Source organism: Aulonocara stuartgranti, assembly GCF_965226115.1.
Source record: "Aulonocara stuartgranti genome assembly, chromosome: 1".
Taxonomy (NCBI): domain Eukaryota; kingdom Metazoa; phylum Chordata; class Actinopteri; order Cichliformes; family Cichlidae; genus Aulonocara; species Aulonocara stuartgranti.
The window spans coordinates 8888082-8900847 of NC_138939.1; the positions used below are offsets into that span (position 1 = coordinate 8888082).

The window sequence follows — 12766 nt, forward strand, 5'->3', positions numbered from 1 at the left end:
ACAGCTTCACATTAAATTCACACATACATCTCAAGATACCACAGACGTATCAATCTAACTTTTGACTAATTGTGATAGTTGTTAGCCTCTTTAAATCAAGGATTTATCTTATTGAGATTTTTCAAACAGATCCAGTTTAAGAGCAAAGATTGAGGAACACATAAGACAAAAAGAAATTATAAAGGTTTATAGGTTGCAAGAGGAACTACAGATGCATAAATATAACATTTTAACATTTCAATTGCAAAATCATAGAATGCAACTTAATGTTTTTTGCAGTAAATTTGGGCAATATTTAAGAGTAATGGCTAATGTTAGAATGCCCTGTGCTGGTAACTGCTGGATAACTTTGATTTGTATTTATTTTTTCTGGATAATGAAAGATTGCAAAAGAAATGGAGAAGCTTTTCTAGTGTGCTTTTTGTCACATTTCTGCACCATCACTGGCAAGTTACATTGACACTGTACAGCAGGTAAAATATTGAACACATCACCAATTTTCCAAGTAAATGTATTTCTAAAGGTGCTATTGACATGAAATCAACAAAATGTTGGTAACAGCCCATCTAAGCACACATGCAAAGAAATGAAACCATAAGAAATGACATGAGGGGGAAAAAGTGTTGAACACATGAAAAAAAGGGAAGTGCAAAAAGGCATAGCAAGTCATGACTTCAGCTGAAATCTCAGCTCTCGCAAGACCTTTGCAACCTTTTTATTGCAAAACACACAGATGGCATCAGCTACAGAAGAATTTCTAAACTGAAGGTTCCAGTGAGCACTGTTGGGGCTGTAATCCTGAAGTGGAAAGAACATCATTTCACCATAAACCAGGTGCTCCTGCAAGATTTCAGACAGAAGTGAAAAGAATTGTTACAAGAGTTGTCCAAAAGCCAATGACCACAGAGCTACAGCAGGTACAGTTGTTTCAAAGAAAACAATAAGTATTTTAATGCCATAGTGCACACCATGTCTGGAGGTCAAAAGGCACTGCATATTGCCCCCCCAAATACCGCACAAACAGTGAAGTACAAATCAGTTGAGCATCATGATATAGGGCTGGGCTTTTGTTTTGTTTTTTTTGTTGTTGTTTTTTTTTGGGGGGGGTCTTCAGCATATGGGACTGGAATGCTTCATAGACTTGAAGGAAAGATGAATGGAAAAATATACCAACACATCCTTGATTAAAAATCTGCTGCCATCTACCAGGAGGATGAAGCTGGAACAAGGATGGATGTTTTAGCAAGACGATGATTCCAAACACTGCCAAGGGACCTCTCAATTGATTTCAGAGAAAGTACAGCTGCTACAATGCCCCAGCCAACCTGACCTGAATCCAACTGAAAGTCAGTGTAACAAAACAAAAACAAATAAAACCTCCCAAAAAACTAAAGGTCAGAGTTCATAGAAGGGAACTTTCAGATTTTGAAGACTGTTTGTTTGGACAACTGGGCCAAAATCACACCGCAGGAGGGTCTTGAACAAACAAAGACTTTTGTACAAAGTATTACTTGTTCAGTACTTTATCCCTGTGTCATGTCTCATTATTACACATAATTTATGGACATCAGTGGTTTGATTTCTTTGCATGTGTGCATTGGATGGGTTGTTACCGACATCTGGTGATTTCATCTAAATGGCACCTCTAGAAATATATTGAGTTGAAGTGCTTATTTTACCCGCTGCATGTCTACGGAAATTCCACCACTATTAATAACTAAATGTTTTGTCCTCTGCCTCCAAGGCCAGGATGTCTCGTTCTCACCAAAAGAGTGGCCATCACGGGCAGCAGACCAACTTCTCCGGTGGCAAAAGCCATCCGAGCAACAAGCCGCACCACCACCAGGCCAGCAGCAAGAGGAGGAAAAATGTGCGAGACTCTACACAAGAGGATCTTTACAGATAGGGTTAATTTTGCTAGCATCACCCCAGATCTCCCTTCCTTTTCTGCAACGGACTGTCACATCTTACTTCTGCTGCCAGACTCGAGGCTTGGGAGACTACTAGTATTGAAACATCGTCCAGAACGCTTTCAATCTGGCTTTTCAGGGTGACGAGCAACATCCTCTAGCAGGGAGGAAAAACTCACAAAGAGAATCGTAATTGGAAATGGACATAATTTCATGGACTTGAACTGAAATCACAAAGGGTAAACGGTCAGTTTCCAGCTTCCCAACAGCTTCTTGTAAGGAGTGGGGTTTTTCTTTCCATAGCCAGCACCTACACAATATGCCTCTTGCGCCTCCTGCTGTACAGGAATGGACAGGCCAGGTTTGTGAATCAGCTCTGGAGCAATACCTGGAACTGCTGGCTGGAAAATAGGATCAAAGGTTTTAAAGAGAAATTAAAGTATGCAAATGGCTTAAAATGTACAAAAAAAAGTTATGTTGAACAGAAAATGTGTATGAAGATTTTTTTTTTTTTTTTTTTTTTTTTTTTTTAAATGATGGTCACTTACAAATGCAATCAATAAGAGCGGGGAAATAACTTATGCATGATATGTTTTTAGTTGATTTAAATTGTTTTGTTATGTCTAAACAGGTTATAAAAAGATTTGTACAAAAAAAACACACAAAATAAGCAAAAAACTGTTAAAAAAAATCACAACTAAGAGGAACCTATTTCGTATGACATTTTTACAGACAATTTGAAGTCGTATAAACATGCACATTTTGCTCCCGCTGCTTTGGGTCCCATTGCCAACAGAAATCATCAGCATCTAGTTTTTCTCCTGTTTGCTTTCTGAGTGTGCTACAGTGTTAACAGTTAGCCCTGAGTGAGCCTTTGCTCACAATACAGCCCTATAGATGAGCAGAGGGAGCTCGAGTTCTCTTATCCAGCTCAGTCGCATCAGTGTAGAGGCTTTAAGACTACAGGTTTGAAACGTATAGGGCGATAATGGGTTTTATTGGGGGGAGGGGGGACAAAAAAAACAACAAAATCCTACACTTGAAAACGTGTCATCAATGCGATAATAATCTGTTTCTCTGATAATTTACAAACTACAAAATCATTTGTATTTGTTAAATGTATTTATTTTTTTATTAATTGTATGAACATAGTATGGATCTATGTGTTTAACATTAGAGCCCATATCTTTGAGTCCTATATTTGAAATGGGATAAGTTGTCGGGAGGTGGGTTGGGGTCGGGCATGTTAGGATACAGGAAGATGCCACCTTTTTATTGTTGTACTACTACTACTTTTTTTTTTTTTTTTTTTTTTCTCTCTTGTTCCACTGACAGTTGAGTGACCAAGGTACTTTGAACAATTTAAGACCATTTTACAAGTCATGTGGTGAGAATTTTCTATTCATGTGGCTGGTCTACCTAGTTTAAGAGAGACTATTTGTTTTACGGTTTATAAATCAACAGAACACTTCTGTCATTGCAGTACAGCAACTAACCTGTAGATGGAGTTATTGCTCCAAGTCTTAATCCACAGAGTTTGGGCTTGTATACTGCATTTGGGGGTTTTTTTTTCCCTTTTTTTTTTTTTTTTTTTTTTTTTTTTGGGTTTGTGTGCGATTGTGATTGACATAAGCTTGGTGTCTTATCTGAATAGGCAGCTGCACATAGCAAACTTTCAACTTAAACAGTTTTTCTAGGAGGGAGTCTCACACCGAAGCACAGTGCAGTCCCCTCGTCATCTACCTTTCTCAGATGTGATAAGAATCACCCACAGTAAAACAAGTAGCCAGCAATAACCACCACCTCACGTTATAGAATGCTACTCCACAATGACTACTGTAGCGACACAATGTTATGCTCACCACCGAGCTATGTTATGTTTAGATGGAGCAGGATCAGGACACTTTTAAGTCAACTTACTGTTATTTGGTGTTGAATTATTAAAAAAAAAAAAAAAAACAACACAAAAAAACACACAAAAAAAACCTAGTTCCACTACCCTTCCAACACCTCACTCATCCTCAAGTACTACAGCTGAGGTTTAAAAATGCAGTATAACAGCGCTGGTCTTGTGGTCGACAGACAAGGAGAAAGGTGAATCAAGTTGTGCCATCTGAATGTCCACTGACCATGTTTCTTCACAGCAGGAAAGCTTTGACCCCAACTGTACTCATTTGAAATGTTTTTCTGCAGCTATTACAATCCATGCAATAAAAACCATATCATTAAACCATATGTTGAGACAAGTTTCTGGTCTGCCTTTGACTTTTATTTTGAATTGTCTGTCTCTTTGTTGACTAAATTAAATAATTGTAAGGTCACTTAAAATGAAAAGCAGCATTGTGTTGGGGTGTGAGAGGGACATCTCCAGAGGGGAGCTCATCTGAAAGTCTCCAAGAGCATGAAATGAACCAGTGGTGGAAGTTGATCCAGTGCAAATACTCCTGTATTTGACTGAAATTCTTTTATTTTGCATGCAAATATTGTATGTAACTCATACTCCACATTGTTTGTGGTTGCCCCATGATCGGAAGGTCGGGGGTTCGATTCCCCTTAACAGCTACCCTGAGGTACCCCCTGAGCAAGGTACCGTCCCTACACACTGCTCCCCGGGCGCCCAATGGCTGCCCACTGCTTCACTGAGTGAATGGGTTAAATGCAGAGAGCAATTTCCCCACGGGGCTCAATAAAGTACAATAAAGTTTCAGTGATTAAAGCTTTAAAATGTATAAACCCTACTAAAAATGTATTGAAAACTTAAACCACAAGGTGGCAGCATCTTACCAAAAGGTTTTATTGTAGGCAACTACGCTAACCAGCATTGCATTCTGTGCAAGTTTGAAATTACAGTCTTGAAAGACGTTTTTATGGTGGTTTTAACAAAACTGCACAGACGTTTCTAGTGTTCTCAATAAGTACGATGACAGAAATATAAATGCAGTACAGATATTAAGTTAACATCAAAGATAATTGCAGCCACCGTAAGCAAAAATAGTTTTAAACTCTTGTGCAAAACTACTCTTCACACAATACATCTCTCTTAGTTCATAGGACTCTCCTGCATGAGCCTCAAAATAGTAGCCAATGCTTTCTATACTATATTTAACCGGGTCTGTGGTCTCCCCCCTGCCTTTTTTGGGGCTCCCATCTTTGCCCAATGTTGAAAAAAAGTCTGGTTAACGCCCCTGGTGTGTGACAGTGATGGAGGAGGGGCGTGCTCGCTTGGCGCAACGCGCGCACGGGCAATTGAAGAGTAGAGAAGAGGCGCACGGGGACCACGCACTCAATGAGCACTTACCGGTTCGTTTATGTACGATTTATTTCCCGGAAGACCTTTAAGTCTCTCAGGTAAGATGCTAAACTCTTGTTTGATTTAAAAAACTAAACAAAACAAAAACGACCCTTCCTGACACATTAACACCTGCATGCTCAAGAGAAGGGTAACTGGTTGCACGGGGGGAAAACGGTTAACACAAGGATGTCTCAGCGGAAAACTTTCCATCTCTGGCAACACCTTTTCATTTAAGTCGAGGTTTATATATATATATATATATATGTGTGTGTGTAAATTTGTCGAAGTCTAAAGTTAAATAAAATGACACTTTTCTTGATCTCCGCATCGATTTTCCTTGACGCATTTTTACCTGCCTGCTCTTGTCATCCAGACTGCAAGAAGTTGAATTGGTGTGTTTCGGAAATGAAGCTACTCACTCCTGACTCGATCTAAGCGACCTGCCTTTGAGAGTTAGAGCTTCAAATGTTAATATTGAAATCCTCTTTGTCACATATTTAGTGCGAGTTTGTTCGAGTTGTAGGTGGAGAAACTGTCTGAAACTGTGAGAAATCAGAAAGTGGATTTATCCCTTGTTCTAAACGGGCTTTCGGTCTGCCATGCGTTTGTGTCAAATGTGTATCTCCTTGTATGTCACCGGGTAATGACTGGTAGTGTTTCTCACTCATTTATTGAGCGCACCCATCCAAATATAACCAGTTTATTTACTTCGGCATGGATTAAACTCTACCAGTGATCCTGTGATGTCTTTTCTCCGTGCTCTGGTGTTCTTCAAACCAACAAGGGCATTTTAGGGAAGGTAAAATTGTTTTTAATAAGTAAGTTGCTTTTTGGCAGGCTGGATGTTGCTGATTTAAAATAGTTTTATCTCTTCAAATCTCTTCCTACAACATATGGTCCCCGTTTCTACCACGAATAGTGCCCCCGTCAGTGCCTGTATACTCATTTCAGAGTGAAACTGGCTTTAGTCCTTTAGTAACTGGAGCACAACACAGTGCGTGCTTCAGAAGGCGCTTTACTGTTTGAGTTTAAAATCGAAATTGAATTTGATTTATTTACAAATCAGTTTAAAATGATCTAATATTAAATGACGTTATCTGCACTTTTTAATTAGTGGTCATTAAAACAACAGTTGTGGAGCTGTGCTGCGAGATCCCAGAGAAAGCAGCATGAGTCATTTTTAATGAAATCAAAATAACTAACCATCCGATTTTAATAATATTTTAACTTCTCACACAGTGTTTGTCCATTTTTTTAGATATCCATCTATGAGCTCAGATTTCATTTAAGTGGATTTAAAATGACCTTAAATTGATTTTAATAATATATTCACAATACAGAAAAACGTTGATTCCCATATCTCACTGACAACAGTTTTCACTGGGGCTTCTTTATTTTTGCAGGAAATGGTCCGTGTATTATTTGGGTGCATCACAGTGAGTGTGAGGTAGTTTTATTATTATCTTAAAGTTAGACATATTAAGAGCTATTTTTGTTGTTGTGAAGTTCAGTCTGTTTCCTAAATAGAAAGCAACCGCACATTGTCAGCCCATGTATTTATTGAGCCAGCAGTGTGCATAATTTTGCCTGAATGTAATGTTACAGCATAGGTGATGTGATCTCTGAAAGCAGAACATACAGGACATAGTTTTAAGGGATTATAATGGTCGGCTGATGTATAGCTTTTCAGGCAAATCTGTTTATGTGCACACAGTCCACTCGCTTGCTTTGGTCTGAATAGAAGATTAGACATCAGCTGAACAGCTTACATACACAACTCGCAATATATGGCTTCACTTGAAATCGGTCTTTGTGATAATTTATTGCAAATAGTTTGAGAAATGATATGTAAACTCCATCACATCTGAGTATTTAATGTTGCACTTCCTCAGCTGTTACTTTCCGTAAAGTGAAGCTGCAGCGAAGTCATTTCTTGGCATCGGCAGGTAGTTTAAACTGTGGATGAAGGCCATATTACTTCTCCTAAGAGCCAGGAAGAGATTGTGTAGCTGTACAAGTGACTTCTGAAAACACCAATTGGCTTTGTGTTTCTTCTCTACAAAGCTGTTCTGGTGATAAACTCTTTACATGGCTTAAAAGCTTTTTTTTTGTTTACGCTGTGATGACGTGTATAAATGTGTAAACCCAAGAACCGAATGACATGTGCATTCCTGCTATCATATTCTGGGTACATGGATAGGCTAATTCTCATGTTTCTGCTTGTTTGAGCCTACTCACTGTTACTGACTCCATCGGGATAAGAGACATAGCTTCTGTGGGGCGGCTGTGTATCACTTGCTTGATTACTAATCTGATCCCTTTTCCAATTCTCATAAGTACAGGCGGCTTATGGATTGACCACTTGCTGTTATTTTTAATGACATCACTTTGTTTTAATTTAATCTAGGCAGTGAAAAACATTGAAGCCTAAAATGGTGAGACTACCATGTATAATGGTCAGTGTAAAATATCTGCAAGCAAGAGAAATCATTGCTTTGACGTATGGAGCTCATGTGTTTTAATGTAATGGAGGGGTTAGTCTATGCAGTGGCAGTGGTGTTAAATTCTTGGTCATGGCTCAGCAGGTGAATGCGTTACTGCAATTCCCTAAATAACCCTAACCCGTTGACAGAAAAGCTGTAATCTAAATCGTAACCTATACATTAGCATTGGCCACTGGTGTGCAGTTATCCTTTGTGATGGTATGATGTATGTAATTTTGACACGATGAAAACTGTGTTGTAATTTTGCAGATTGATTTTACAGTTTGATGCACCCAAACAGGGTTTAGCTGTGAGTGCGCACAAAAAAATCCCAAACTATAACAAAACAGATTGTGGGGAATGACACCAGGGTCTGCTTTGTGATGATAATAACTGGTAGTTCAGTTGTTTTGTGTTTCTTCGCCCTCTCGCGTGGAGCCTCAGCTGACCATGTCGCTAGTATAAGACAGCAGTTCCCAGTGTGTGGTTTCAGTGCTAGCATGTCTTCATCAGTGGGGTTTGTTGACAACCATTATTTTTCATGTTATGTATTCATAGTCTGCACTGTCATGCATCCTTAGTAAAAATGTTAATGCATTGGAGTAAAATGAATCAGGTCATTTTGTAGGCTAACGTAATCAAATTTATTCAAATTTGCATCCTTTGGTTTGGTGTTTATCTCATTAAGCTATGGCCAATTACTAACTCCACTGTAAAATTTGATGATAATACTATGAAACACTATTAGCAATTATCCGTTAGCCACACTGTCTGTCTGTTATCAGTAAGGTAGTGGCTTGCAGCTATGGTTGAGTAATAAAGCTATAACATTAATATAGAAGGTAGGCAACAAATGTCACCAGACAGTGTCCATTTGACAGGAAAACACAGTTATGTGTCCAAAACACACTATGTCCCCATGGATATCAAAGATGGTATCGGGTATCAAGTATTTTCCTCGGTATCAGTATCGAGTTTTGAAATTCAAGTATCGTGACAACCCTGGTTAGCGGATACCTGAGTCTGTCTGGTCTCCAAGCAAAGGATGGGCAGTATAGCTGCAAAATGATATCACAAGATTTCAAGAAAATTTGCGATAATGATATTACTGACAGTATCTTTTCATTGATCCTTGTAGCTTACAGAGAGCGGTAGCAAGCTTCAACACTGTTATCAAAAAATATTTTCTACCTGAAATGTTACATTTAGGATCGAGCTTTTTAACCACCTGGGCCGAGGTACAGTGGGGCAAAAAAGTATTTAGTCAGCCACCGATTGTGCAAGTTCCCCCACTTAAAATGATGACAGAGGTCAGTAATTCGCACCAGAGGTACACTTCAACTGTGAGAGACAGAATGTGAAAAAAAAAATCCATGAATTCACATGGTAGGATTTGTAAAGAATTTATTCGTAAATTAGGGTGGAAAATAAGTATTTGGTCACCTCAAACAAGGAAAATCTCTGGCTCTCACAGACCTGTAACGTCTTCTGTAAGAAGCTTTTCTGTCCCCCACTCGTTACCTGTATGAATGGCACCTGTTTGAACTCATCATCTGTATAAAAGACACCTGTCCACAGCCTCAAACAGTCAGACTCCAAACTCCGCCATGGCCAAGACCAAAGAGCTTTCGAAGGACACCAGGAAAAGTATTGTAGACCTGCACCAGACTGGGAAGAGTGAATCTACAATAGGCAAGCAGCTTGGTGTGAAAAAATCAACTGTGGGAGCAATCATCAGAAAATGGAAGACATACAAGACCACTGATAATCTCCCTCGGTCTGGGGCTCCACGCAAGATCTCATCCCGTGGGGTCAAAATGATCATGAGAACGGTGAGCAAAGATCCCAGAACCACACGGGGGGACCTGGTGAATGACCTGCAGAGAGCTGGGACCAAAGTAACAAAGGTCACCATCAGTAACACACTACAACGGCAGGGAATCAAATCCCGCAGTGCCAGACGTGTTCCGCTGCTGAAGCCAGTGCATGTCCAGGCCCGTCTGAAGTTTGCCAGAGAGCACATGGATGATACAGCAGAGGATTGGGAGAATGTCATGTGGTCAGATGAAACCAAAGTAGAACTTTTTGGTATAAACTCAACTCGTCGTGTTTGGAGGAAGAAGAATACTGAGTTGCATCCCAAGAACACCATACCTACTGTGAAGCATGGGGGTGGAAACATCATGCTATGGGGCTGTTTTTCTGCCAAGGGGACAGGACGACTGATCCGTGTTAAGGACAGAATGAATGGGGCCATGTATCGTGGGATTTTGAGCCAAAACCTCCTTCCATCAGTGAGAACTTTGAAGATGAAACGAGGCTGGGTCTTCCAACATGACAATGATCCAAAACACACCGCCCGGGCAACAAAGGAGTGGCTCCGTAAGAAGCATTTGAAAGTCCTGGAGTGGCCTAGCCAGTCTCCAGACCTCAACCCCATAGAAAATCTGTGGCGGGAGTTGAAAGTCCGTGTTGCTCGGCGACAGCCCCAAAACATCACTGCTCTCGAGAAGATCTGCATGGAGGAATGGGCCAAAATACCAGCTACTGTGTGTGCAAACCTGGTAAAGACCTATAGTAAATGTTTGACCTCTGTTATTGCCAACAAAGGTTATGTTACAAAGTATTGAGTTGTATTTTTGTTATTGACCAAATACTTATTTTCCACCCTGATTTACGAATAAATTCTTTACAAATCCTACCATGTGGATTCATGGATTTTTTTTTCACATTCTGTCTCTCACAGTTGAAGTGTACCTCTGGTGCAAATTACTGACCTCTGTCATCATTTTAGGTGGGGGAACTTGCACAATCGGTGGCTGACTAAATACTTTTTTGCCCCACTGTAGCTTTTCCACCATGTAACCACATCCTTAATTTCTATCCACCTTTGCTCTTCCTGTCATAATGGAGAGCAGCCAGCGACACCTGGTGGAGTCATTTGTTTATATTTGTTTCGCACATCACCAGCTGTGTTCAATCTTTAGTGGAAACAGTTTTCCTGTATATTATGTAAAGTATTTTGTTTTGTTGGAAGCTGTTGAAGTAGCTCGGGTTTTGCTAAATCGTCCTCGGAGGCTGACGCACGGCTCTTGCCTTCAAACTTGCCCAGGCTTGTGTCATTGTTGAGCACACTGTGGAATTTAAACACGTGGTTTCACGATAGCAGTGATGTTTCGATTTGACATTTATTAATAATGTTTAATTGCAGACAATATGACATGGCATAGCCCTACTCCAGACGTTAACAACAGCTACAGAATCTTGTTTTTGTCATTTGAGCTGAATGACGGCCTATATGGACAGAGAAATAAAGCAGAGGGCTTGGGGAGAAGAGTAATTTTAGGGCTTGATAAAATACGTTACTGTAACTTCATTCCAGCTATCCATTATAACCCTTCTGTGTTGGTTTCCAAAAACACTTCTCAGGCTATATTTGTGTGAGTTTCACTTCACCTTTGGTGTAAATATAACTTCAGTCAGATGACCTGTTTGGTTTTTTTTTTTTTTTGCTGCAAACATTGGAAACCACCGAATTAAATTGCATAAGTGTTCTGCAGCAGTATGGACACCTACACGCCTCAGTTTGTGAAGGAAAAAAAAAAGTACAGATAACTCAATATAGGTATGTAAACTTATGTTAAATGCAAATGTAAATGGGCATTTGCAGTGTAAATGGTGCCTTTCTCTTCTAAGCAAATGAAAGAAGATGAGTGTGCCCTGTTTAATTTGACCGCTCCTGTGTTTTGAAACGGGTACACAGCGTTATCATCAGCGCTGAAGAGAATCTTGCTGAGTTGTGCGTCGCTTACCTAAACGCACGCATATATATATATATGTAAATGAGCTAACACCTATGTGCAACATATACTCTTGGTTTGTGCTTGACAAAGATAATGACCTTGACAGGAAATGTGGGGAACCTTCACCGGATGCACAATGTGACTTCTCACAGGTTTTTCTTAAGAACTAGAGTTGACACCATCTGTGAAGCTGAGAGGAACACAAGCTGTCTCTTTGTGCTGCTTTCAGTATCGTTCTTGCTTGGCAGCATGCTTATTTCTCTTTTTGGCTATATTGTTGTTGTTTTTTTTTTAAAAAGCACATTTTTTTTCCCAACAAGAGTGGGAGCTGGCAACACAGAATGGCACAAGAACATATTTAAAGTTTTTAAATACTAATACATTAAAACCCTCACCAAATCTCAGGAAGCATCATTTTTGAACAATCATTTTAAAGTACATGTCTGATCTCTTTGAGTGTATTGAGATGGGGTTGTGTGTCAGGATAAAGCTATTTTCCCTCTTTACTGTTGAGTACTTCCTTCCTATCAGTCTCAGTAGAGAAATTCCATCCAGATTTGTCCTCATTAAGCACGCACGCACACACACAGGCAGTGTTTCTTACTAATAGGCATTTTCTGTTGTTATTAGACCTCATCATGTTCTTAAAATGCTTCTAGCCACTTACAGCACTGATAATTTCTCCAATTTCTCCCCTCTTTCCTGTCTTTTCTCTCTTCGTCGCTCATTTTTCAATCTCGCTTTCTCTCAGGCTCTCTCGCTCTGCTGTCTCTCCCCTTCAGGCTCGAAAGGAGAAGGGTTCCTCTAGGTGGACAGTGTGCTAATCCTCGAACACACAGTGGGGACTAATCGGACTCATTAACTCTCGACTCTAGTGCTTTCACCCAGGGATCACAGCTAATCCTTTTTCGGCACAGTCTTCATCGTGCATGCTGTAAATGCTCGTTTGCTTTATCCTCTCTTGTGCGATTTTATTTCTTGCATAATAATAGAGACAGCTATTTTTTTTTTTTTTTTTAATTTAACAAAAACCATTGCTACAGAAGGGTACCCTGTGGTCTGATCTTAGCTTTAAACATCATTTCAACTATACTTCTGACATGGTGCCTTGATAATAAGCTTTCAGTGACACGTGACAGCTCAGTGTTTAAAGCATGGATGTAAACACAGCTATAAAAACAGAGCAAAAACATCGGTCAGTGAATCAGGCCACTTACTGTCGAGCGCCAGAACCACCAAGCTCTCCGGATTGTTTTCACACTGCTTGCACTTGTTCCA

At 39.8% G+C, this 12766-nt stretch overlaps 2 protein-coding genes across 3 annotated transcripts in view; both read left to right on the forward strand.

Moving 5' to 3' along the window:
* Positions 1 to 4156, forward strand: part of tent4b (terminal nucleotidyltransferase 4B) — a 30759-nt gene extending 26603 nt beyond the window's left edge. The window contains exon 12 of the mRNA XM_082531578.1: positions 1745 to 4156. Within this exon, the coding sequence (XP_082387704.1) occupies positions 1745 to 1906 (162 nt within the window). The 3' untranslated portion in view covers positions 1907 to 4156. The remainder of the gene's footprint in view (positions 1 to 1744) is intronic.
* A 974-nt stretch (positions 4157 to 5130) lies between these two features.
* The window catches only part of adcy7 (adenylate cyclase 7), a 63286-nt gene continuing 55650 nt past the window's right edge, over positions 5131 to 12766 (forward strand). For both annotated transcript variants that reach the window (XM_082533594.1, XM_082533595.1), the window contains exon 1: positions 5131 to 5258. The gene's annotated coding sequence lies outside the window, so the exon portion shown is untranslated. The remainder of the gene's footprint in view (positions 5259 to 12766) is intronic.